This window comes from Leptodactylus fuscus, chromosome 4 (genome assembly GCF_031893055.1).
Source record: "Leptodactylus fuscus isolate aLepFus1 chromosome 4, aLepFus1.hap2, whole genome shotgun sequence".
Taxonomy (NCBI): Eukaryota; Metazoa; Chordata; class Amphibia; order Anura; family Leptodactylidae; genus Leptodactylus; species Leptodactylus fuscus.
In genome coordinates, this window is record NC_134268.1 from 176,487,459 (window position 1) to 176,513,097 (window position 25,639).

General features: G+C 40.5%; 1 protein-coding gene across 2 annotated transcripts in view; it reads right to left on the reverse strand.

Moving 5' to 3' along the window:
• The window catches only part of CREB5 (cAMP responsive element binding protein 5), a 333,659-nt gene that overhangs the window by 217,220 nt on the left and 90,800 nt on the right, over positions 1-25,639 (reverse strand). For both annotated transcript variants that reach the window (XM_075271448.1, XM_075271449.1), the window contains exon 5: positions 22,572-22,741. In XM_075271448.1, coding sequence (XP_075127549.1) covers positions 22,572-22,741 — 170 coding nt within the window. The remainder of the gene's footprint in view (positions 1-22,571; positions 22,742-25,639) is intronic.

Consider the following 25,639-nt stretch of genomic DNA (forward strand, 5'->3'; position numbering starts at 1 on the left):
TATATCACTGAAAATACTAAATATCACTGAGGGAGTAACTATTAAAATGTAACTTTTATTAATTCCGTTTAAAATTGATTCATAAAAATAAGTAGTCCAAAAAACAGAGTGTAAGAGGACAGAACAATTACTGATATGCCTGTGGTATAATATATTCACCACTCTATTTTTGCGGCTATTTCAGTCCTACAGACACTCACACAAAACCCTTATGTGCTCCTAAGGGAGTTATAAACAGGTGCATATAGCACATAATCGGGAGCCTGCGATCCCTTTAGGCTGCCGATGTTGAGGCTAGGTAGGCTAGGAGTATGGACATATTATAAACCCCTAGACACATTCCTATATAGGGATCATAGTATAGATAATTCCTGCCCCATAGACTAACATTCTCCTCTACGCGTTTCCCTAGTCCTGTATCGGATTCGTTCATCAGGAGGAGTTACTAAACTCATGATAGTAGCAAGAAATTTGCCATCAAAACTGCAGTTCTCCTGCCCCAAATGGTAGGACAGGGTGCTTTGCTGGTATATGCTGCCAAGCGCGGCATCTCTGCAGACTAAGAATCAAATGCTCCGCCCCAACCCCGCCTACCATCTGATGCGGCGCTCCCAGATTGGTCGCGCCCATCCAGTGTCATCAGGGGCAGGGTAAAGGGGCGTCCACTCATCGGAAGACCCACACACATCTGTGTGGAGATACTCGCTAAAACAAACTTAGTCAAAACTGGCAGATCTGAATAAAAGCTACAACATTACAACATATAATAAAGAATAAACCAGATGTTGGTTAAGCTCACATAAGTCTTTTGTCTTTCGTAAATGCCCAGCGTGTTGTTTTGGGTTCAGGTTGACATAGATTCAGTACAGCCATATAAAGCATGCCTGATGATATAGAAAAGACGCATGTCAGCTCATAGTTAGGGTTGAGTGATCGTGTTCGGAAAAGATCGGATGCCGAGAAAGTTCCACGATCGCGATCGGAATTCCGAACACGATCTTTTTAGATGGGATCGAGATCAGTGATTATTTCCCACAATGCTTTGCTACTGGCCAAGCATTGTGGGAAAAGCTAACAATGTTATCCTTCACACTGAGTATTGTATACTCAGTGTGAAGGCTCCGCTGCAGTTCCATAGGAATGAATGGAAGCAGCCGACACACAGCCTTAACCCCTTGTGCGCCGGCTGCGTCCATTCATTCTAATGGGAGACTAGCTAACATCTCTAGTAGCTACTTACCTGCAGAGATGGCTGGTGCGGTGCCTGGTGTTGTCGTTCTTCTTTGCCACGCTGCCCCCGCCTCCCAGGTTAGTGTTAAAGAGCTAGGAAGAAGACAGGGCTTGTGGTATAGAGTGTGGGCAGGTACAGGGTGGGGAGACGAGACATCTCCCCTCCCAGTACCCGCCCACACTCTCCTAACCCACCCACATTCTCCTAACCTGATACATGATGGATAGCAATATATTCTTTATTCTGCACATGTTTAGAATGAAGAATGAAGGGGGGAAGGGGAACGGATCTGCCAAAGACAGACACAGACACTTTTTTGATGGATACCCGTTGATGCATCCGTCAAATATGATAGATAATGATTTGTCTGTTTTATTTTTAGACAGATCTACAATGGACGGACACCTAGCACAGATATGAACATTACAAAGCCATGGAGCGAAGAAGACTTACTATGTACAGATAATCTTCCCCGCATACCTTTCTATACAACTACATTCACAAATGCACGTCTTGTAGATGTAATGCTGTGTCATTAGTTCCCGCATAGCCGAGAATTTACATAATACACTTGTAAACATATCCTCAACTAAACATGTGTTAAAATAGCCAAGAAAAGCTCAGTCTTTCAATGTAGCCCCACTGGAATAAAAAGTCTGCCAAACACAGACTCTCTTTATCCGCCCGGCATTCTGACTAAAACACTTGCTGAACGCAATATATAACACGCACGACCCCCTCCTTACAAACAATAGTGCACTTATCAGCGTATGTTATTTCTATGCATTAGCTCAAAAATATATACGCTCCATGGTCAAGAGTCAGTATACAACGGCACTAGCTAGTGGGCTCAACTACACCCCCCAAGTAATAGGTGCACAGAATCAGGTACAAAACCCCACACAGATTTACATTAGTGGTAGAACAGGTTATCCGTCCTTGGTTCATATACTTGGTACCATGGTTCTCATTGCCACTGGGAGACGCCAAGAGAACTGCTCACTAGGAGGGTATAAAATGGGTTTCCATAGATAAGCAGTTATATAAGCCAGAGATCACCATATACCCAATGGTAAGTATTGGCTAGCATATCACTGGAAAACAGGCCATATTTATTTGGTACAATAACGTGTTTTTTACTGCTTTTTTGTCATGCTGTCATAGAGGAGACGGGAGTTGCAGAAATTTTTGTATGCACGTGTATCTAAACTAATAGTGTTGGAGCTAGAAGTAGGCAGTACTTTGCACCTACGCAATCCCCATCATATACCATTGGAGCAGGCAGTAAACTAAGGGTATGTTCACACAAATGTTTTTTGGAGAGTATTTTGATGCAGAATCTGGCTCAAAAAATGCCTCCCATTCATTTCAATGGGAGACGCTAGCAGAAAAAAGTAACGAGCTGACCTATCTTCAGGTGGATTCCATCTGGAAAAAAACATTGAAGTCAATGGGAGGTGAAAAAAACGCTAGCGCTTTTTTTCCAGGTCTATACACTGTGCTGGAGCAAAGAAAACCAAAAACTAATACCGGTAACTCCCCACGGAGTTTTTTTGGACCGGATTTTGAGGCGGAGGCCGCTTCAGATTCCGGTCCAAAAACCGACTAGCCGCGACTGGATGCCAGTTGCAGCATTCCGCTCCAGATTGAGCCCAAATGAATGGGCCTAGTCGGAGGGAGTGTCACGCTGCAGACGTTCGTGGCTGAATCCGCCTGTAGAAAGGAACCCATAGAATTCAACGGGAGGCGTTCTTTTGAGCCGGATTTTGACGTGGATTCCGCATCAAAATCCGGACCTAAAAACCCCATGTGAACCTAGCCTTTAGGTGTCAATTTTCAGTGAATTACTTAAAGGAAAGGTATGCCACCTTGCCACAGTAAGTCATATACTTTACAACAGTTTCATGGCCATAAGCAGCAATAGACTAGAGCTGACCCACTGAGGTGTACAGACATGCTCTATGCAGGAGGGGGGTATATAATCTGTTATATCAGTGGTGTTATCTATAAAGGCATTATCATTCCATTGTAATCTGTGATGTAAATGAGGGGACTGCTGCAAAGAAAACCCCCAGAGAATTTGCAATTGTAAGTCTATTATTAAGCTTAGTGACCAGTGATTATTGCAGAATATAGTACTTTTTAACATAGATAGCAAGTGACATGGAAAAAAAATCTGAATTACTAAAATTTGTTTAATATAAAAACCTGGCTTGAAAAATAAAGCATTTTCTGGTGACAAATTCCCTTTAAATACTGGCAGGACTTGTGTAAGGCACAACCCTACCGGACTTTAAGCTGTGAAAATGTATTCTCAGAAGAAATGAATCATCCTTAACCTACAGGCAAATCTGGGTTTGGTCGAGAACTGTAATTGCCAAATGAGTAGCATTGACCATAAAGTTTGTTGATGAAGGAATAAGGATCTGGAGCTGTTTTTCAGGGATTAGTCTGGGTTTGAGTGAACACAGATTTTAGTGTCTCAGCATATTCTCCAAAGATCTTCTACAGTAGAGATTGGCGTCTCCAACTCTGCAGTCACAATTTCAGAAAAAAATAATTTTGCAACAAAAATTTTCTGAATTTGATATCGGACAGGCCTATGGCAGTCCTGCATGTGATATGCTTTAGGGCAACTGCACTTTGAAAACCAAGTCCCATTGGACAAGGCATAAGATTTCTGAAGAGATTGCCCTGAATGAACTTCTTTACCAGGTCCCTAAGAGGCAGACCTCAAGAATTGGGCATGGGCACATGGCCGTGGGTGCAGTATAAATGGACCTTGATCTCTTTACAATCTATACTGTAATGGTGAATTCACATTTTGCAGTTACATTACACAGATGGCAAAAACTGTAACACAATAGTGATCTGATTGTAAAATCTGAATAAACCCTTTGTTTTATTGTTGTTGTACAAACCCCATGACCATTGTTATAGAATTACAGAAAGAAAGCATTCAGATCGATATGTACAGGTTGCAGAATATAAGTCTAAGATCCTTCGAGCTACAGAGTAGCAGGGGTTTGGTTAATATTGTTTGTGCCGTATTGACAAGGTGCAAAGATATTCACATAGTCAAGAGGGATCTCTATTCCAGCCATTGGCCACAACATGCAATATCTTAACCTCCTGCCACTGTTGCAATTCTTCACCTCTTTATTTCAGTTTTTTCTCCCCGTCTTCCAAAAGCCATAACTTTTTTATTTTTCAGACTAGGTTCACATCTGCAACTCGATGAACAATCGGGGATTCTGTCCCCAATTCCGCTTCAAAAATGCGGAGGGACCATTCTCTCTGCACTTTTCTGGAGGAACCCAGTAGACCTAACGAATGGATACCCCAATGCAGGTGGACACTAGCGTCAGTCCACATAGCCTTATGAAGGCTTGTGTTCTGTCTGTCTAACTGCTCAGATGTCACAGTGGCATTCAACTATGGCATCTAAAGACTTAAATTATTGGTGCTATCTGCAAGAAGCTGCTGATGGCTCAGAAGCACCCAGAGTGTTTGGAGGTCTCACCTCAAACTACTTATATTGCACAGTTATCTCTGGATTTTTACACTGATCAAGGAACTTTCCCATCTCTTGGCAGGGCTCAGCAACTTAGAGTACTTTGCAGAGAGACAGAAAAAGAAGAGAATTAAGGTGGCTGCGTCATGAGCTCCACCAGTATGGCTAGATTAGAGGACACATATTGATCTGTATGTCACAAATAAAACACGATAAATAAATAATGTATTTGGTAAAACAGTCCAGTTTGCTTAAAGAGGACCTTTCATGTCCTCGGACACATGCGGTTTTATATACCGCTAGAAAGCCGTCAGTGCGCTAAATTTAGTAGGCAGTATCACGTTATGATTGACAATATTCCTTGTATGAGTGTATACAGATATTGCTGTTGATCATTGACTAGGACCATCCATTGGACGCCTAAATCCAAAAGGAGTAGCATTTTAGAGCAATAAAATTTAAGTTATAAAGAATAGTATAAGTTAGTTGGCTCTTCCCGCAGAATGGATTGCATATGGAATGTGACAGGTTCACTTTAAATATTAAAATAAATAGAATGCAATAGTAACTTTATATAATGTTTTGCTATCGTTTTACACTCTTTCTTTGAGGATCTATAAGGAAATATCCTATTAATATTATAAATGTGAAAGTTTGTGAGTTTGGATGTTTGTGGGTTTGTGTGTTCGGATGTTTGTTAGTCAATCACGCAAAAACCGCTTGACCGATTTGGCTGAAATTTTCCACAAACATGTTAATACACCCCATTGCGCAATAGGCTACTTTTCGTCACAATAGCGCACATACGTTTTTCCCAGGACCCCCACAAACCCCAAACTCACATCACTATCTCTGCAATCTCACACACTTTGGACCCCGATTTGGCTGAAATTTTCCACAAACATAGTCCCTACACTCAATTGCGCAATAGGCTACTTTTCGTCACAATAGCGCACATACGTTTTTCCCAGGACCCTTTGGATGTTCGGATCTTTGGCGGTCAATCACGCAAAAACCGCTCCACCGATTTGGCTGAAATTTTCCACAAACATAGTCCCTACACTCGATTGCGCAATAGGCTACTTTTCGTCACAATAGCACACATACGTTTTTCCCAGGACCCTTTGGATGTTCGGATCTTTGGCGGTCAATCACGCAAAAACCGCTCCACCGATTTGGCTGAAATTTTCCACAAACATAGTCCCTACACTCGATTGCGCAATAGGCTACTTTTCGTCACAATAGCGCACATACGTTTTTCCCCGGACCCTTTGGATGTTCGGATCTTTGGCGGTCAATCTTGCAAAAACCGCTCCACCGATTTGGCTGAAATTTTCCACAAACATAGTCCCTACACTCGATTGCGCAATAGTCTACTTTTCGTCACAATAGCGCACATACGTTTTTCCCAGGACCCTTTGGATGTTCGGATCTTTGGCGGTCAATCACGCAAAAACCGCTCCACCGATTTGGCTAAAATTTTCCACAAACATAGTCCCTACACTCGATTGCGCAATAGGCTACTTTTCGTCACAATAGCGCACATACGTTTTTCCCAGGACCCCCACAAAACCCAAACTCACATCACTATCTCTGCAATCTCACACACTTTGGACCATAGCAAGCCACAAAATTCATATTACCCCCTACAGCAGAGGTCAGCAACCCCTGGCACACATGCCAAGAGTGGCACTCCTGCCATATTTCACTGGCACGCCAGCAGCACAGGACCTGCAAGAGTTAAATGAAGTCCGAGTCTCTTCAGTGCTGTGCTAGAGCTGAGGCATAAGGACACTCCCCTTTGCGAGATGTGCAGGAAACCCAGGGGGTGGAGCTTAATCGCTCAGGTCTCTGCCTGCTATAGTGGTCTGCATCCTGCCGAAGCTGCTAGCAAACTGAAAGTAAGAAACACACAGCTCCCTTCCTTTACTTCCTATTCTCATTAATGTCAGGCATGTGGGGTTATTAGTTTAGTGTTAGTAACTCCATGTGCCTCACATTAATAGGAATAAACCCCATCATGTCCCTCATATTAACCCCTGTGTACCCCATATAAAGGTTACTAATATGTGAGACATGGAGGGACTAATAAAAGACCTCAGTAATGAAGATACTTAATTATTACCTCCAAGTCTCTCACATATCAGTAACTAGAGATGAGCGAGTACTGTCGGGATCAGCCGATCCGAACAGCACGCTCCATAGAAATGAATGGATGCACCTGGTACTTCCGCTTGGACGTAGCCAGCGCACTTAACCCCCCGCGTGCCGGCTACGTCCATTCATTTCTATGCGAGCGTGCTGTTCGGATCGGCTGATCCCAACAGTACTCGCTCATCTCTATCAGTAACTCTTACACTGGGGTTAATGTGAGGGACATGATGGGGTTAATTGCTATTAATAAGAGGCGCATGGAGTTACTAAACTGTCATGCACAGGGCCAGACTTTATGTTGCTTACTCAAGAGTATCCTGTGCCCAAAACTTACATGTACTGGCGGAAAATAACAAATCATACAATGTCGTATATCGAAGTATATTAACCTGAAATACCTCTGTCCCAAAGTCACTATGTACAGTTTATACCAACACCGTATAGCAGCTGAAATACAAATTACATTCATCACAAAAGTCTCATGTGTTCTCAGAATTACAGCAACCACAAGATACACAGTTACATTTTATATCCCATCCCTTATACACAGTACGAGAACCTTACCCGCGCCTGTATATACCCACTTCTACAATCACCGCAGACGAAGTCGCGGGTACCAGCTAGTAATAAATATTTAACAATATAGCACGGCAGTATATGGATCCATTAGATGAACAGCATGTGTGAAATAATCCTGATGAGCAGATGACGTAACCAGTTCATTGCATCCCACCCTAAATACTGTGACAAGGACCCTATTATTCCACCATGATGGCATTTTATTTATAGTGGAAAGAACTGCACTATTGTATTATGCAAACATAAGATTATATATTGAATAATCCTGGAACTTGTCAGTCATTTTGCCAAGAAAATTACTAACCATTTTCCAGCCAAAGTTCCTGCCAGGACCGCTACATTAAATACCAAAAGTCTAAGTTATTTGGGGCCAAAGTGAAAACACCCATTAAATGAGCAGACTAATCTACAGTAGTCTTCTAAGTAGTGAATATGGATATATATATATATATATATATATATATATATATATATATATATATATTATTAGCCATGTGACTTGTCTCTAAAACTTGCTGTCACACAACGTATTCAGATCATGTATGTCAGATTATCATATGTTCTGTATTTTTAGATACTTGTTTTTCTAGATACATAAATGTATATATGTATGGAGTGCACTTTCAGAAATCTCTGAGGGGGGTTTACACCTGTAGTCAAGTTTGTGTAATCCGGCCAGTTTTCGTCTTCTGTCCCGCAAAACTGTTTAGGAGACAGAAATCTGGCGGTCAGTTTTCAAACCCATTCACTTGAATTATTATTATTATTGTTTATTTATATAGCACCATTAATTCCATGGTACTTTACATTTGGGGGTTATGGATTTGCAAAGTGACCGCCCATGTGTATCTTCCACCTCTCTACGGGGAAACCGGTTTTTTTTTTAGCCAAACACAAAGTTGGACATGCAGGACTTTGTGTCCGGTTAAAAAAAACGGTTTCCCAGCGGACAGGCAGAAGACGCACATGGGAGGTCACCTTTGCAAACACATTCAAGCGAATGGGTTTGAAAACTGACCGCCTGGTTTCCGTCTCCTATATAGTTTTACAGGGCAGAAGACGGAAATGGGATGGATTACACAAACTGGACGACGAGCGCAGGTGTGAACCCGCCCTGAGTGGGGTTGTTTCGGCAGCATGTACATGGATCTTTATAGATGTATGAACCAGTTATGGTGCCCTTACATTTGGTGGTTTTGTGGACTTTTCTTAGTACAGAAATTGTAAAGTTAATGGGAACCTTTGGCATAGTCCCTTATATGAATTAATAGCCACTATTACTTTTCTTCTACGTTATATTGCAATAGATGGCTATAGGATCTCCATGATAAAGGGCCGATTGACCACTGTTACAGCTGTACCCCCTATAGACACTGCAAACATATACGGTCTGAATGGGTGTTAGACATTACAGTCTTGGCTCAGAACTAATTGTTGTACTAATTATTATAAAGCATATGTGTCCCTTACCATGTATCCACCCATAAATAGCATCCAGTTGGATATTTGCCCTTTACCATATATCAACCTATAAATAGCATCCAGTATTAACAAACCAATTTTTTATGCCTTTACACATCTCATTTGTTCTACAAAGGTCCCAGAAAGGTGTCATATTCTCTGTAAACAGTCTACAAGACCACAACGTACTGTAGGAAAAAATAAAACCAGAAGAACACGGCATGATTTTTCTTGCTGCATATTCAGTTTGGGGATCGGCCATGTGGTGATTGTACTCAGCATGGAATCCAAAATAAAGAATTCCCTATAAGAGCAGTTTCCAGCTAATCTCTCAATGTTATTTCACTGCCAGGAGGCATTATGCTGCGAGCTTGGAAAACACCTGTGATCCCAGAAGTGTACCTACAGAACGCGCATATTCTCACACTCCTGAGTGATATACTAAGTGAGGGAAACATAAAACAATTCACAGCAAGCCGTCCTCCCTCCTCATTAACCAGATAGTCGTGTGTCCACCAGTGTCTGGTGCTGAGATACTACAGTCTTTTATCTGCATTGCTCCATGGATACCAGTACGTGCTGATTTCTGGAAACACTGGAGTGTCCCATTATCTATATGCCTAACAAATGTACAATGTCAGGACAGCACGTATACAAAGTTATAAACAGTCAGTTAGAACAACTGAATACAATGTAACAACACACATAATACAAACATTTAGCCCAAGTGATTTCTATCATGATAGTAGGAGGGGAACACTAGAAGTGGCGTAACTAAAGTCTTGTAGGCCCCGATGCAATCTTTTGTCCGGGGCCCCCTACCTCATCCCTACAGCGAATTCTTGATCGTGATGGTTACAGGTGCTAAGGAGTTTAATCCACCTTAGTGTGCTTAGGGTAATCTGGGGGGTCTCCTTGGTTTATGGGCCAGATGGAAGCTGCAATCTCAATACTTATGGGCCCCCTAAGGTTCCTGGGCCCCGATGCGACTGCACCCTCTGCACCTCCCTCAAGTTACACCCTTGAACATTAGACATAAAACATGTTACCTATAAAATTAAGGGACTAGGTTTGATACAGGTTTGGAACCAGTCCACAAAATACTTGAATTAAATATAGTCATCTGCATTTCCTATATAAAGTCACTGACATTACAGAGAAGGCAACCTGTCACAAGGCTACCATGTCATTATCTCAGATGGTAATAGTATTCTATAAATGCCTCTGAATATTTTACCTAATGCTGTACCTATATTACCAATGATGAGTAATGTGGGCATGCTGTGTCACCACTGGGGTCAATCTGGTCCCTAATCAGTGCAATTTGGTCCCTAAACATGTTCTTCCTAGCTGCACTCACATCCTATAGGTCATGCTAGATTATTACAAATTAGGGTAGCATTGTCGGTGGGTTGTCAGTTAAGTAAGTCCAGAAAGGCTAGAAGATTTGTATATATATATATATATATATATATATATATATATATATATATATATATTACATTATTTTGTAAATAGGTCAACCAAGGACAAAATACGGCCATCAACTGATAGGAAAATATGCTGTCCACTGAAAAAAGATGTCTGAATACACTCAGTCTGATGCAGGGGCTAAACAAGAGCTTTCTATTAAAATAAAAGCACTTTACTCACATGAGTACAGATCAGTAATTCTCTATATATGTTCTGCATGGTCCTGGGGCTGTTTCTGAGTGAGGGCCCCTTCACACAACATAAGCGCTCAGCTCATTCCGAGCCGTACACGCGAGCGCTTCTAAACACTTCCCATTCACTTCAATGAGAGCACGCGTAAAGCCGGCTTTACGAGCGCTCCCATTGAAGTGAATGGGAAGTGTTTAGAAGCACTCGCATGTACGGCTCAGAATGAGCCGAGCGCTTACGCCGTGTGAAGGGGCCCTGAGTGAAAGAGAGACATTTATGGAGCAGATTCTCCTCTACTTACTGTGAGCAGCATATGTCAGCTAGTCTTTATCCCCAAGCTCAGGAAGACCCACAAACTACAGACAGTGCCTGCAGAGGGAAACCCTGCTAACTAACCCAAAATCTCAGTCACCATAATGGTCAGAAATAGGGTTACGCCTCATGCAGGGCACTGAGCAACTGATCCAGAAAAGTCAAATGAAAGCTCCCTTTAAATGATACTATTGTCCGCAGGGCTGTGGAGTCTTTAGGCCAAACCACCAACTCCAACTCCAATATTTCTCAGTATTTATCAAATCATTTAACTCCACATAAATAATTACCATTAAATAATAAGGTCTATGTACACATCTGCTTATATTGTGGCATATAAATGTATACATATTTGTGTATAAAATGGTTAATGACTCAGTTCCAGATTCCCAGACTAGACTGGTGTATTTAGCAGCCCAAACAATAAAAGGCCACAGTGTGAATTCATTAACTATTCATACTGATAAAATGAGCTGTAATGATCTCTCTTTAGGTAGCCGCAGACACTGATAGACATGTAATGTTTGCAATGTTTCCGTGAACAGGATGTGGGCATGTTTTTGAGGATTTACGTTCCAAATTACAAAAAAATTAAGGGGGTTATGTTCTTGTAGAGCTCACATATACTGTATACACAACAAACAGTGTCCTATGTATGTATACATACTCAACAATCCACTAGAGAAACATCTAATCATTTGATTTATTATGATACAAATGCTATTAAGAGATGTGTAATAAAATCAAAATTTATCTTATCCTTGAACCTGATATTTTCTAAGTCCACATAAAAAGAATAGAAAAATGCAGCGCAGTGTCCATAAACAATAAAACTGGAAACTTTATAACCCATTTAAAAGGACGCTGTGTACCCTTAGTCATTGCACCCAAAACGTAGCAGTGATTTTCTGTACATGCCGTCCTATTAAATGGATCAATAAATTCTTAAGTTTTATTGTTTATGGACACCGTGCTGGATTTTTCTGTTTTTTTCATTTGGATTTGGTATTTGTGTCCCAACACCATCCAGGCCAGGCGTTCCATATAATCCAGGCAGTCACAGAGGTGCTGGTTAATTGCGTTAATGCAGTAGTATGAGATTGTTTACGGCTGAAGCCCCACATCGCATAAAAGCAGCTTTTTCTGTTGCAGATTTTGCTGTGGGTTTTTTTGAGTCAAGGAGTGGACTCAGCAGAAGGCAGAAGTATAAGAGCTCCCTATATATTTCCCGTTCTTTTTGTAGCTGCAACAAAAAAAAATACTGCATTCCCACAATGTGGGCTTTAGTCAAAGGGTATGTCCACTTGACACTAGGTTCACACCTGCGTTCGGCACTCCGTTCTGTGGTTTCCGTCTTCTGCATTTTTTTCGTCTTCCGTTTTTTTTAAACTGGACACAGAGTACTGCATGTCTGACTCTGTGTCCAGATTAAAAAAAACGGTTTCGCAACGGAGAGCATAAAACGCTCACAGCCGGACCCGGTCTGTGGTTTCCGTCTTCTGCATGCAAGAAGACGGAAACCACAGACTGGGTCCGGCTGTGAGCGTTTTATGCTCTCCGCTGCGAAACAATTTTTTTTAATCTGGACACAGAGTACTGCATGTCTGACTCTGTGTCCGGATTTTAAAAAAAACGGTTTTGCGATGGAGAGCATAAAACGCTCACCGCCGCTCACGACCGGACAGCTTTCTCATCCTGCAGGTTTCCGTATCCTGCCTCTGTTTTGTGCAGGAAACGAAAACCTGCAAAACGGACACCCGGGCACAGATGTGAACGAGCCCTGAGATACAATTTGGATTTGCAGGCCGAAAATCCACAGTATACAAACCTCATCCACACATTGCAGAAAAAATCTACAGCGGAAATGGACATGTTGGGCTGAGACCCCACATAGCGGGCCGCAGCAAAAAAAGTGCTGTGGGGAAAACCACAACGGCAACTTTCACAGAAAGTCCAAAGAGGTTTCAAAATTCTGTGTCAATTTCTACGTCAAATTCCACACATTCCATCTGGAATTTTCCACCTTCCATTGACTAAATGGGCTACACTAAAATACTCTATAGACTATTTTTGGCCATTTAGAAAAGATCACTCTATAGGCTCAAGTCTGTGAGTATCCATTAAAATGAATGTCACACGGACGTAAACAGCCAACAAAAACAGACCAATTTGTCCATTTTTGACAGCTTCCAAACAGTCACAGTTGTGTGAATATAGCCTAAAGCCGGTTGCACAAAACTGACTGTTAAGCGGCTGCTGTTAATGTACGGCACGGGCGTTGCACAGGCAACACATGGATAGCACCCGTGTTCCACCTGTGTACTGGCTTTGGTTCCAATGAATAGAAGTCACAGAATCAGGGCCACAAAATAGGACAGGAATAGGACTTGTTCCATATTTTGCAGCCGGGACTGTCGGCCTGCACATGTGACCGTGTAATTCACAGGCATGTGTACATACCCATAGAAATGAATTAGTCAGAGTATCCGGGAAAAACATGGTTGTCTGCAAGGAGGTTAATTCTAAGGCCCCACATTGTGGAAAAGCTGCTTTTTTTGTTGCTGTATGAAAAACCGCAACAGCAACGCATCACGTTTTTTCCTTGCATCGGTTTCACAGTAAGCCGGCAGAGATTTCCTCTGCGGACTTTCTGCTTCCTTTATACCTATAGGAAAACCGCCAATGTGTCCGTAGGCGTACTTAACATGCTGTGATTTCCAAAACTGCATGTGTGTCCACTGCACTTATTTTTCTGCAAGGTGTGGATATGGATTCGCCGTGACGGTAAAACACTGTGTTTTTTTTCCGCTATGGCCAAACCGCGTCATTTACGCCACATGGGGCACCGGCCTCAGTAACTATCAATGAATGTCTCAGTGGTGGGATCTTTAAAATGTTAGAAGAAAGTACAATATTCTTCTGAGTATTTTGCCCTTTTAGCTCAAAATTTGTGATTTCTTTGGAAAGCTAAATTGAAGACAACAAGTAGTTCGCAACATAGAAAAACTGAGAACAGGCTGTATAATATGCTATAACTAGCACTAAAGTCATTTATTTGCAGAATGACTCTACTTTTCTGCACATTACATGTAACCTGATGTTAAACGGCAAAGATATGATTAAAAGTCCAGCAAATAATTCAATGGTTATACAGATGTGTTCTTACTCAAGTGTAAAAAATAACATACTTAAAGAATCGCAATAATTCAAGAACTAACCGTTCCGGTATGGCGGTACAAATGTATATTATTGTACACATTTAGGAAGAACATTCACATCTCCATGGTATTTGACAGCATCATCTTGCTGCTGACCTGCACCGTGCCCCGTATCGGCTGTTAATGCTCACATGAAAATGGCATTTGATGGTTTGATGCAATAACAAAATGTAATCTTTACAACTTGGAACCTGCAAAAACCAGACTGAATCACACGGCATATACTAATGACTTAATAAAAACGTAAAATAAAGCTTCATCTTTCACGTAAATGCAGGAAATTCAGACTATATTGGATGCTTATTTGTCTACAATGAATGGTTGTAGTATTCGGGATATTCTTGATAGCTATTACTAAAATATTACTTGACCATATTAACGTTAATGCAGAATAACGTATTAATAAAAAAATAAATAAAATTACAATAGGTGGCTTAAAATTGATAAAATATAAAAATTGCTGAAGCTTTATTACTGTGCTGAAATTCAACAGGTTAGAACTAGACCAGAGAGCCAGAAGATGCACCAGACCTATATCCGAGGATCACAATGTATCACAGGTTTGGCGTATCTTGCTAAATAAGAAAACCTAGGAAAGTGCGTACACTGGAAAATGGACCTTCACTGTTGAAGACGTGACTGGTTAATAATTATTACGATGGCACCACTATGGAATACAGAACACTTGGGAATCATCTGATGTGTGATGGCCCTTATCGAGACAATTCTGGTGCATTTAGCTTAGTAAATCTCCTACACTATATTATCGTCCAATCCCAGCTCCAATAATTAATCTTAGTTTCTTATTTTCCAATTATATAAACTGAGACTATATTCACATCTGTATGGAAGACTCTGACTGGAGCCTCCAGCACAGAATCTGTCTATACACTGCCTACCAATAAGTATTTGGACAGCCATGCAAATGAAGATATCTGCGGTCATGATGTATGTCATGCCTTTCGCCGTTAAATAGGAAACAGCGTTGGCATTAGTCACATGCAAGATGCCACGAAGTGCACAGTTGTCTGATTTCGAGAAAGGGGTAATTGTGGGGTAACACAGAAATGGTCGATCCTTAAGGGACATAGCAAGCGAACTGCCCAAAATCAACAGTGGCCTATGTGATTACAAAGTGGAAGGTGAACGGTGATTGTCGGAATGTTCCCTGAGTTGGCAGACCCCCGAAACTGGGAGATAGAGACCGACGAGTGCTGCCCAGAGAAACCGCACCTAACCGATGGCGCACATACACCAGCAGTTTCACCAGGTATCCGGGGAGTATTGTGTCGATCAATACCATCCGTAAGGAAGCATCTGCTGGGGTCTACCAACTATTGGATATGAATAAATTTTGTTTTCTATTCTACCACAGGTGTCCAAATACTTATTGGTAGACAGTGTGCAAAACAAGACTGTTTCCATTCATTGATGTGATGACCTGACAGACCCCACAGTGGACAATGTGATCCCTTGGGATCCATTCTTCTCTGTGTTCATATTTGGTACATTCTTCTGTTCAAATGACAGAACAGAGGAACGGATTAAGACAATGCAAGTGGGATCCAAACATAGAAGTTGAGGGTTGCTGATATGCAGGGTCCACACATTGAATGGCCACTTAAAGGCATAGTCTAATTATTCCACATATTTATGCTTTCTCTTATTAAAAACAAAAACAAAAACCATTGGGTTCTGTTGTAGTTCTCTGGACAGTGTGATACCGTGACGGGATGCTGATGCAGTGCAACGCCACTCCTGCTGCAGCTAGCCACACAGAGAAATCACACAGCAGAAAAGGTTTATACCGTGTGAACAAGCTCTTACAGATAGGAGACCAAGGAAAAAATGGTAACTTCTTACTAGGATCTAGTACTAAATAAAATAAATAATGCAAATATGAACATAAGTTTTTTTATTTTTATTAGAGTAATGATGCCCAATGCTAGTAATAATAATAATAATAATAATAATATTAATCATAATAATCTAACAACAATTATTATATAATAATACATTACTGACAATAATAAAAATAATAATGACTAAATACATGGTACAAAGTCGTTCCCTCCCTAAAAGATCTTCGCAGAGAGAAGATGAATCAAGTGTTTTCATTAAAGCTCCACAAGTATTGAAAACCCTCTAATACGAAAGACAGATTTCTATCAACAGAAATGACTGACTCCAAATCAAAACTCTCATAAAATCAATGAAAAGTCACATCTGTTTTTCCTCTCTAAAGACCTCGTAAGCCGGAGAAGAGAGTGTAAAATTTTTCTACTAATACAAATGTGTAGACATAGATTGGCTGCCCGGACTAGACAGCAGCGGCTTAGAATATAATTAGGGGATTTATCCTCCTTTCTGAAATGTGGCTTAACAAGTCTCTTCTCTACGTAATTACTATTTAGGTTGTTTTTATTCAATGTCTGTCTATTTGGGGTTAACATCGACATGTATTTATTTTTCTTTCTTTCTTATTTTTAGTAAATTTCCATTTTAAGGCTCCAGTTTTTCGTTGCTTTCTATGGGGAGGTTTGGAGGTCTTAGCACATCCTACACAATGGGACGCTATCAAATCCTGCCGCATTATTGGACTTATATTGCAAAGGTGAAATGTACTGGAATTACTATTAAATGCTTTATATGGCTACAAAACAAAACAGACAGGGAGACGAATTTTCAAGCAAGGTTTTCTGGGGAATAATAGATTCTATGTGTGATGGACATCAAAAGAGGGATCTGTTCCTGTACTCTAGATGGAGGACGTTTCTGCCACGTCTGACAGATGAATGGTCCCAAGAGAGGAACACTTTTACTTTTATGTCATAGAACGTGGCACTTTAGGTTGGTATACTTAGGGCTCGTTCACACGGCACAAAACTTTTCCACCGTGTGGTTTTGTGGAGCGGCTAGCCGCGACGGGATGCCAATGCAGTGCATCGGCATTCCGTTGCGGCATCCTGCTCCTGATTAGGCCCAAATGAATGGGCCTAAACAGGAGCGTGTCTCGAGCTGACTCAGCCGCGGAATCCGCGGCAACATAAGTCATGTCGCTTCTTTTTTCCGCTACTACCCAGTGGAAAAAAAAAGCAAGTGGCTCCCATTGAAGTCAATGGGAGCCATTTTTGCAGTCAGATTCCGCGTCAAAATCCACCTGCAAAAAACTCCGTGTGAACATACCCTAAGGGCTATTTCACACAGAGTTTTTGGCAGCGGATTATGACGTGCAATCTGCCTCAAAATCCGCTGCCAAAAATGGCTCCCATTGACTTCAGTGGGAGCCATTCGCTTCTTTTTTCTGCTAGCTAGTAGTGACATGTCCATTCTTGTGGCGGATTCCACGGCTGGATCAGCTGCGGCGTCTGCGGCTTAAGACACGCTCCAGTGTAGGCCCATTCATTCAGGTGTGAAATGTTCACACAGCGGAAAAAGTTTCCGCGACTTTTTCCTCCGTGTGAACGTTCCCTAAGTGGTCCTGGTCGATGTAAGAGCAGAAGACATAAAATAGAGGACATTGCTAACCAATACTTTTCCTTTTAACGCATAAGTTATAGAGATGAGCGAACACTGTTCGGATCAGCCGATCCGAACAGCACGCTCCCATAGAAATGAATGGAAGCACCTGTGACGCTGACTTTGCCGGCGGCCAGCCGGCGTCACAGGTGCTTCCATTCATTTCTATGGGAGCGTGCTGTTCGGATCGGCTGATCCGAACAGTGTTCGCTCAACTCTAATAAGTTGCATTAAAAATCTCAGAATTCATTGAATACAACAGTGACTGAAACTTCAGCTATCAGAAATGTAAAATGTTTGCTAAAATTAAGTCACAAAATATTTTTAGCTAAAAATACATGCGTGTTATTTAATAAAAAATATTTCAAGTTGTCCATCGTCTTCGTTTCTTAAAACTTCTACTCTATTTTTTCTCTTTTTTATAGTCTTTAACGTATGACTTTACTGGAAATTTTGAGCTCAAACCCATATAAAGATACATCAGGAAATAATTAAGCGCAGAATTCTGGGTCTATCCAGCTAAAAATAAACAAAATAGGAATGGGAGATACCCACTCAAAGCTATTTTTTTCCCTAATGATTGCATAATAAGTGACTTCCCCATGAAGAACAGAACATTACGAGTATACACATACCGTATGTCATATTAACGGTATGTTCACACGGAATCCTCCTCAAAATCTGCCTGCAAAACTGCCTTCCATTCATTTCAATGGGAGGCACACACAGTCTGCGTTCACACAATGTAACGCGCCACTCATTCTGACACGTAAACACGTGTCATAGTGAGCGCTGTAAAATAGAATGCCATTGACTTCAAAGGGTGCTGTCTTACGCGCGCTACACATTGAAATCAATGGGAGGCTTTTTAACCCATTGATTTCAATGTGTAGCACGCACAAGACGGTACCCATTGAAGTCAATGGGATTCTGTTTTACAGCGCTCACTCTGACACGTGTTTACGTGTCAGAATGAGCGGAGCGTTACTCCGCGTGAAAGCAGCCTAAGGGTGAGTTCACACTGAGTATATGCCAGCTTATTCTGAACGTAAAACACGTTCAGAATCAGCGGCGTATAAAGCAGCTCCATTCATTTCTATGGGAGCCGGCATACGAGCGCTCCTCATAGAAATGAATGGCTGCTTTTTTCACTATGAGCACTCCCATTGAAGTGAATGGAAAGTGCTCGCGTGTATGGCTCTGCTCTGCTACACGTACACTTTTTTGACACAGTTTTTGTCGTGTTTATTTTTGCTCCAGCACAGTGTATGGACCTAGAAAATCTCTTTAAAAAAACACTAGTGGTTTTTGCTGTGATTTTTCCACCTTTCATTGACTTCAATCGGTTTTGCCAGATTGTATCCGCCTGAAGATAGGCCATGTCGCTTTTTTTCCCACTAGCTGAAAAAACACACTAGCGGGAAAAAAAAATGAGTGGCTCCCATTGAAATGAACAGGAGACGTTTTTGCAAGTAGATTTTGAGGTGGATCCGTGTCAAAATCCGCCTGCAAAAAACTCTGTGTGAAGAGACCCTTAAAGGCAAAGATCTGGGTTAATGGAGGTGATAAAAGGTCCTCTTTATATGATATATTAGAAATTATTATGTTAAATAGCTTAACCTAAAGTTGAAAAAATACACAAAAAATGATGCTCTAAGTTGGAAAAACTATACATATCACACAGCTTTATTTTCTATAGATCTGCTAAGTAGTTGTACATATAGAAAGTAATAAAATAGTAATCCATACCAAAAACATTGATAACGCCTCATTAAAACAAAAAGCAGACAGTAGAAAATCCCGAAGGAGCCATCTTTACTTTTGGCTGATCATTTTACTAAAGCCGACGCAGCCATCAGAATATGGTAAGGCTATTAAAACTATAAAAATATTTTTAATCCTGGAAACCCCCTTTAAATAGATCCCCTTTCACTGTTTCTAAAACAGAAAAAAATATAGTTACAATGAATATAAAACCATATCGATGACGACCCCCAAAATTAAGTTAAATCCATGATCATAGGGCAGTGAGGATCGGCTGTACGGAATAGGGACTATAATATATAATATAATTAAAAAAAATAAATAAATATATATATATATATATATATATATGAAAATACGATAAAAAAACCCCACACATCAATATAGAGAAGGCCAAATATTCCATTGTGCTGCGGCGGCATACACATCATGCCAATCTCGCTGGTGTATTTTGCAAGGTGTGACTAGGCTTCCATTTGTTTTGGATTTGATTTATTCGCAGGCTTTTCACATTTTGACAAGAAAACACCTTATTAAACTAAGCAATGACTTTTCATAGCTTTCAGGCTGCAGTTTGACTTTTTTTTACTCTCTGTATGTGGCTTTATAATGCCCTGAGGTTTTATTTTAGAGAGGCGTTGCTTCCAGCTAATCCTACCCATAATTTCCCTTAATATTATGGTATTTTCCAGGATCTGTGGATTTAATATAGTGTATGGTTACTAAGGCAAAGCATCAATGAAGAGATGCTTGAATGGTGAATGTGTGTGAGTGGACAGGAACACAAATGGGGAGAACATTAAAAGGAAGGTGGAGGAGAAAGACGACCATATTCCCAGGAGAGCTCCATCTGTGAACACTTCACCACTCCCCAACGCATGGAGCTCTGCGTGGGCACAGGTGGATCCCAGCCTCCTGCTGGAGCAGAGCTCAGCGCGTAGCCTGAAAGAAGACTTTCATTACTGTTGGCTGTTTGGATTGGAAAGAAGCCATCTCAAACATTTGCAGGTGGCTTGGCCATACTTTGACACTTAAATATTTGAGGCCGTGATAAAATCAGAATATTACTACAATATGGCGCTATACAAAGTGTAATGTGCAATCCTTAATATGAAATGTATGTTAAAAGATCCATTCTCCGGAGACCACTAAGAAATTCACATTTGAAATTAGTATACTACTTATTCCCAAATGTTTTGCTTTTAATGTGTTTTGGGAGGGAATGGAAATGAAAGCGAGTCCGTCCAAGTTCTTTCGCCTTTCATGCTCATGTTACAACTGTTCGAGGCATACATTTTCAAAAGGCTCACATTTTTTATTTTTGCTTATCCTCCTATGGCAAATAGGAAAACTCATAAGTCTCGCAGATTCCTAATCCTGTTTGTAACAGCTCAGACAGGGTGAGGGAAAATAAAGGAAATTTTGACATCATTTGTTCAGATAATATCAAGGAACACTTTGATACCCATCAGTACCTTCTCTCCGGAATCCCTATATCCTCACATGGAAATGATATCTCAAATGTTCAAAGAGGAAAATAAATTCTGCAGAAAATCTGACCACAATGGTAAATTATATTATATACATATGTATCATACAGCCATTAGATATAAATTCATGGTAACCTGGTAGTCCCTGGGCTAACCTGGCCCACCCACAAGAAGAGCAAAGGAAGAAAGACTGGAGGTCAAGGTGAACCCCAAGAAACATCTTCAGGTGCAGAGATGAAATACACAATATCTGTATTAAAGGGGCTATCTGAGATAAGAAAACATGGCTGCTTTCTTCATCTCAGGTAGTGACATCACAGTTCTGTCCAATTCAAATGACTAGGACTGAGCTTCAGCCGGACCATGTAACCAACAGATGTGATGTCACTTCCTGTGAACAAGAAAGCAGCCATTTTTGATCAATTGACCTTCAACAGAAACAGAGATGTCCCTATGCATGCAAAATTTCAATAGGTGAAATTTTTTGGACTAAGGCCCCATAGGTTATCCAAAATCCTACTAATAATATAAATGTGATAGTTTGTATCTTTGTGTGTTTGTTACTCCATCACGCAAATACGGATGAACAGATTTGGATGAAATTTGGCACATAGATAGTTTGTAACCTCGATTAGCACATAGGCTACTGCTGAATATCAGCGGATCATCGATGCCAACAACATGCAGACGAAGTCGTGTTCAGAGGCTAGTTACACATAAAATGCAGACCTATTATTTTCTATGGTCCTATGCGCACGACCATGTTTTTTTTGTGCAGCAAAAAAACTGCGCTTGTCCTATTCTCAACAATTTTTGTAGTTGTGAGAAAGTTGAAACAAAGGGAACAGGTTTTTTTGCGAACTACTGATCCGGTATTTTGCAGATAGAAAAGTCAACATAGTTGTGTACAAGGCGCCTTATTACCGTAAAGAAAGCATTGGCCCTCTTCTTCATATTTTAGCAATGAAGGTACATACAGTATGTACCCCTAACAAGGTGCCAATGTCTGAGAACAAGTAGATACAGCTACCCACAAGATACAAGAGTGCCATATAGGTAGAAATAACACTGCCTGCGACCATAGTCCATCACACACCTTGAAAATATGATTATTTACTATACAATGAAATAAAATATACCAAAAAGTTAAGAATACTACATGCAAACTTCTGTAAGGCTGCCCCATTGGTATGTGCAGTTATCCTTTGTAGTCCTTCCTTAACTTCTCCGACAATTCTGAAGGATACTACTATATCACGTTTCCTACAAACAATCTACATAACATATACTATATCCACCTCATATAAAAACCACATGGTTGGAAACAATTCACAAGCTGACATTTTGACATTAACATAATATACTGACGGTTCAGAACACTCTCTGCATTATGCGCTTTTGTCCTTTTTGCTAAAAGGAAATTCAATAAAAGTCAAAACATCTTTAAAAGGTGCCAAAAAGAAAATACAAATCTTTCTCAATGAAGTTCATATAAACCATAAAAATCGATTTACAGCATGAAATATTGAATACAATATGTAACAATTCTTGCCCATTGCAATGATGAATATTCTATATACTTGACATAAGTATACACACAAATACATTCATTGCATAATATAATAAACTGTGAAACATTTAGCAGGGAACATAACGTTTCGTCCTACCCAATCTGGCGATTTGTAGAAGGTGCTTGTGTGATGACCGAGCTGGACTGTGGAGATGGCATAGCCTGTTGTATTACAACGCTGGTGTCGTGGTTTGGCAGTCTTGAATTTGATAGCTGGTGTGATGCAGGTCCTGCCATGCCTCCAACCGAGTTATGTAGTGTGATGTTCTGTAGGAAGAGGAAATAGACATTGTCTAGCAATAGTATTTGTTTAATCCATTTCACTTTATCAGCATCATTGCCATTCCTCGCATAGTACAGTACAAAAGTTTTAGGTCACCCTTTGGAGGAAGAGTCCTAAAAGTGAGGATATGGCCTCTATAGAGCCCTAATCTCAACATCATCAAGTCTCTCTTACATGAGGTGCCAGAAGAATTTAAGCAAGCCTACATCTACAGAAGACCTGGGCTTAGTTCTTCAAGATGTTCCAAGAGAACAACCTCTCTGCCAAGCTCCTTCAAAAACTGTCTGCAAGTGTATCAGCAACAAATATTGATGTGACTTAGATTTCTATATTGTTTAATCACTTAATTTTGTTTTTTAACAAAAATAAACTAATAGCACTCCTATTTTTCAAAGCATTTTTACTTTGCAGCATCTATCCAACACCTGACTAAAACTTTTGCACAGTACTGTATGTCACAGTTTAGTACTTATACTGATAACAGTCACATGTCCATCATGTCACTCAGACTTAACTGCTTGGGCCAAAAGACAAAATCGACACAAAACTCCCTGGCCAACCTCTGCCAGGGAGTTTTTCTCTTGCTGTTTATTTGTGTATTCCATGTATTCTGATTCTTGACCTCTGGCTTTCCCTATTGACTACTCTTTTGGATATCGATTTTGACTCTGCATTGCTCGACTGTTACTGAGCCCTGGCTAGCTGACCTCCCTTTGTTGTTGTTTGTCTTGTCTGCATTTTTTTGCATCATGAATATAGGAAGGGATCGTCTCCAAGTTGTCGTCTATCACTTAGGATAGGACTGGCAAGCAGGAAGGGACAGTAGGGGGTTTCAGAACAGGGCTCACTGTCTCTTGTGCCCCTTCCTCCAGGGTTCAGCAGCTACTGGGGAATCGTTGTCCTAGCAATTACCTAACATATATTAATGACTATTCTAAATGTAATTTGGGGGGGATATGAAAAAGTCTGGCTGGTCAAAATATCTTCCCTTACATCTTCTGCAGAAGGACATTATAATGTTTCCTTACTCTAACTGTAAAGAACCCTTTCTTGTAAAAGAGGGAGAGGATTAGTGAGGAACTTGACAAAAGAATGAAGACACATATGAAGATGTCTGTCTACAGCTCTGACGTAGTCAGGTAAGTAATGCGCTATATTAGGAGTCAGGGATGTAATGCACCATACTTGATGTCAGGGAGTAAGGGAGGTAAAGAGAGGTAATGTATAGAATACACTAGAAATAAAAATCAAACTGAGTTTTAATTAAGTTGCCCATAAATCTTGTTCTTGTTCAGTCAACAGCCATTCCTCCCAACATTTCCATACACATGCATGCTCAGAAGATTTAGCTACTCTAGAGATCTATCTCCAATGGGAACAATGGATCAGGCATGAGAATATTCAAGACGTTCAATTCTTCCTTTCTCTGATATCATCTGCTGGAGACAGTTGTAAGACCCTTATACACCTAAGATATTGGCTGATGAGTAGTCCAATTCTTCTTTGTGCACATGAGGGCATTTAAAAAAGACAGAGCAGATCATGACCCATCTATTATTATTATTTTATTATTATTATTTATATAGCACCATTAATTCCATGGTGCTTTACATTTGGGGATTTTTACATCTATGTGGGCCCCAAAATATAATTTAGAGAAGGTAAGTCAGGAGAACACTGGACCTCAAGTAAAATTTCCCATCAAAAGAACTAAAATAGTTGGCTGGTGTATAGGCCATCCTTTCTCTTATGTATAGTAGGACCTTAAGATAAGACAGGGCAGATCATGAACTGTCTGTGGTCTCCAAAATATGCTTTAGAGAAGATAACCAAGGAGAGTTTTGGACCTTAGGTTAGTTTTTAGAAGAAGACAGTTCAGCCAATTCACCGTGTATGTGACTGTCATGTATGTTATGCCTGAATAAATTGTTTTGGGACTACTGAATAGTGCCAACCATTTGTTTCTATCTGTTGGCTATTTGGATGGACTGTGACTAGTTTGAGCACCCCATATTTTGGTGGTCAAATTGTGCCCATGTGTGCTACAGGAGAGGATAACAATCGGGTTCTTGGGATTGTCCTAGCTTGCTAGCTTGTTTTTCTTCATTTTAGAATATTTTTGGTAAAAAAGGTTGCCATCCAAAACTACTTGAAAGCCCAGTGGCAACCCAGACAGATCGTGTTAATGTACGTAAGAACAAAAACTTAACAATCTTAGACATTGATGGCTTATTTTATCGGGACTATAGGGTATATTCAGGGTGTATGACATAACTGGGTATGATAGGATCACGCCTTTAATAAATGTAAGAAAAATTTCCGTATCAGTATGAAATATCTAGGTAACAACTACGTGTCGAGATAAAGAACGTTACCAGAATTGGATGAGGAGGCGTAAATTAATTCTGGATTTCTGATAAATATAAAGGTCCTATTAAAAAGCAGCCTGCTGTATATCCAGCCCCGCATTCTCAAACATTTGTTTTACGATTTAAGATGTATTTAACACCTCTGAAGAAGTAAGACTCAAAGTTATAACCGAACAGCATAAAACCAGTTGCACAAAGTAAAATAAATACACCTTTCAGTGTGGACGTCTTACGGCTTCGGCAGAGCTGGATTCAAACAAGAGTATTTGGAATAAAAGTTCAAAGTGACAATATGAGAAATGGCAGGTCTCAAAATTATAAGTGCTGCATTAATAGGCTCAGGAAAAAATTTCCGTACACAGTACTTTATATGGAGCAGCTTGTACATACTACCTGTACCAAAAATAGCCTGGTTACCGTAAAGTGCAGTTGCGATAGCCTCACACACCTCATTACTGGGAACAGTACATGGGACTCAGAATCTTTTTTTATAGGTGCTCTCTAGACATGCAG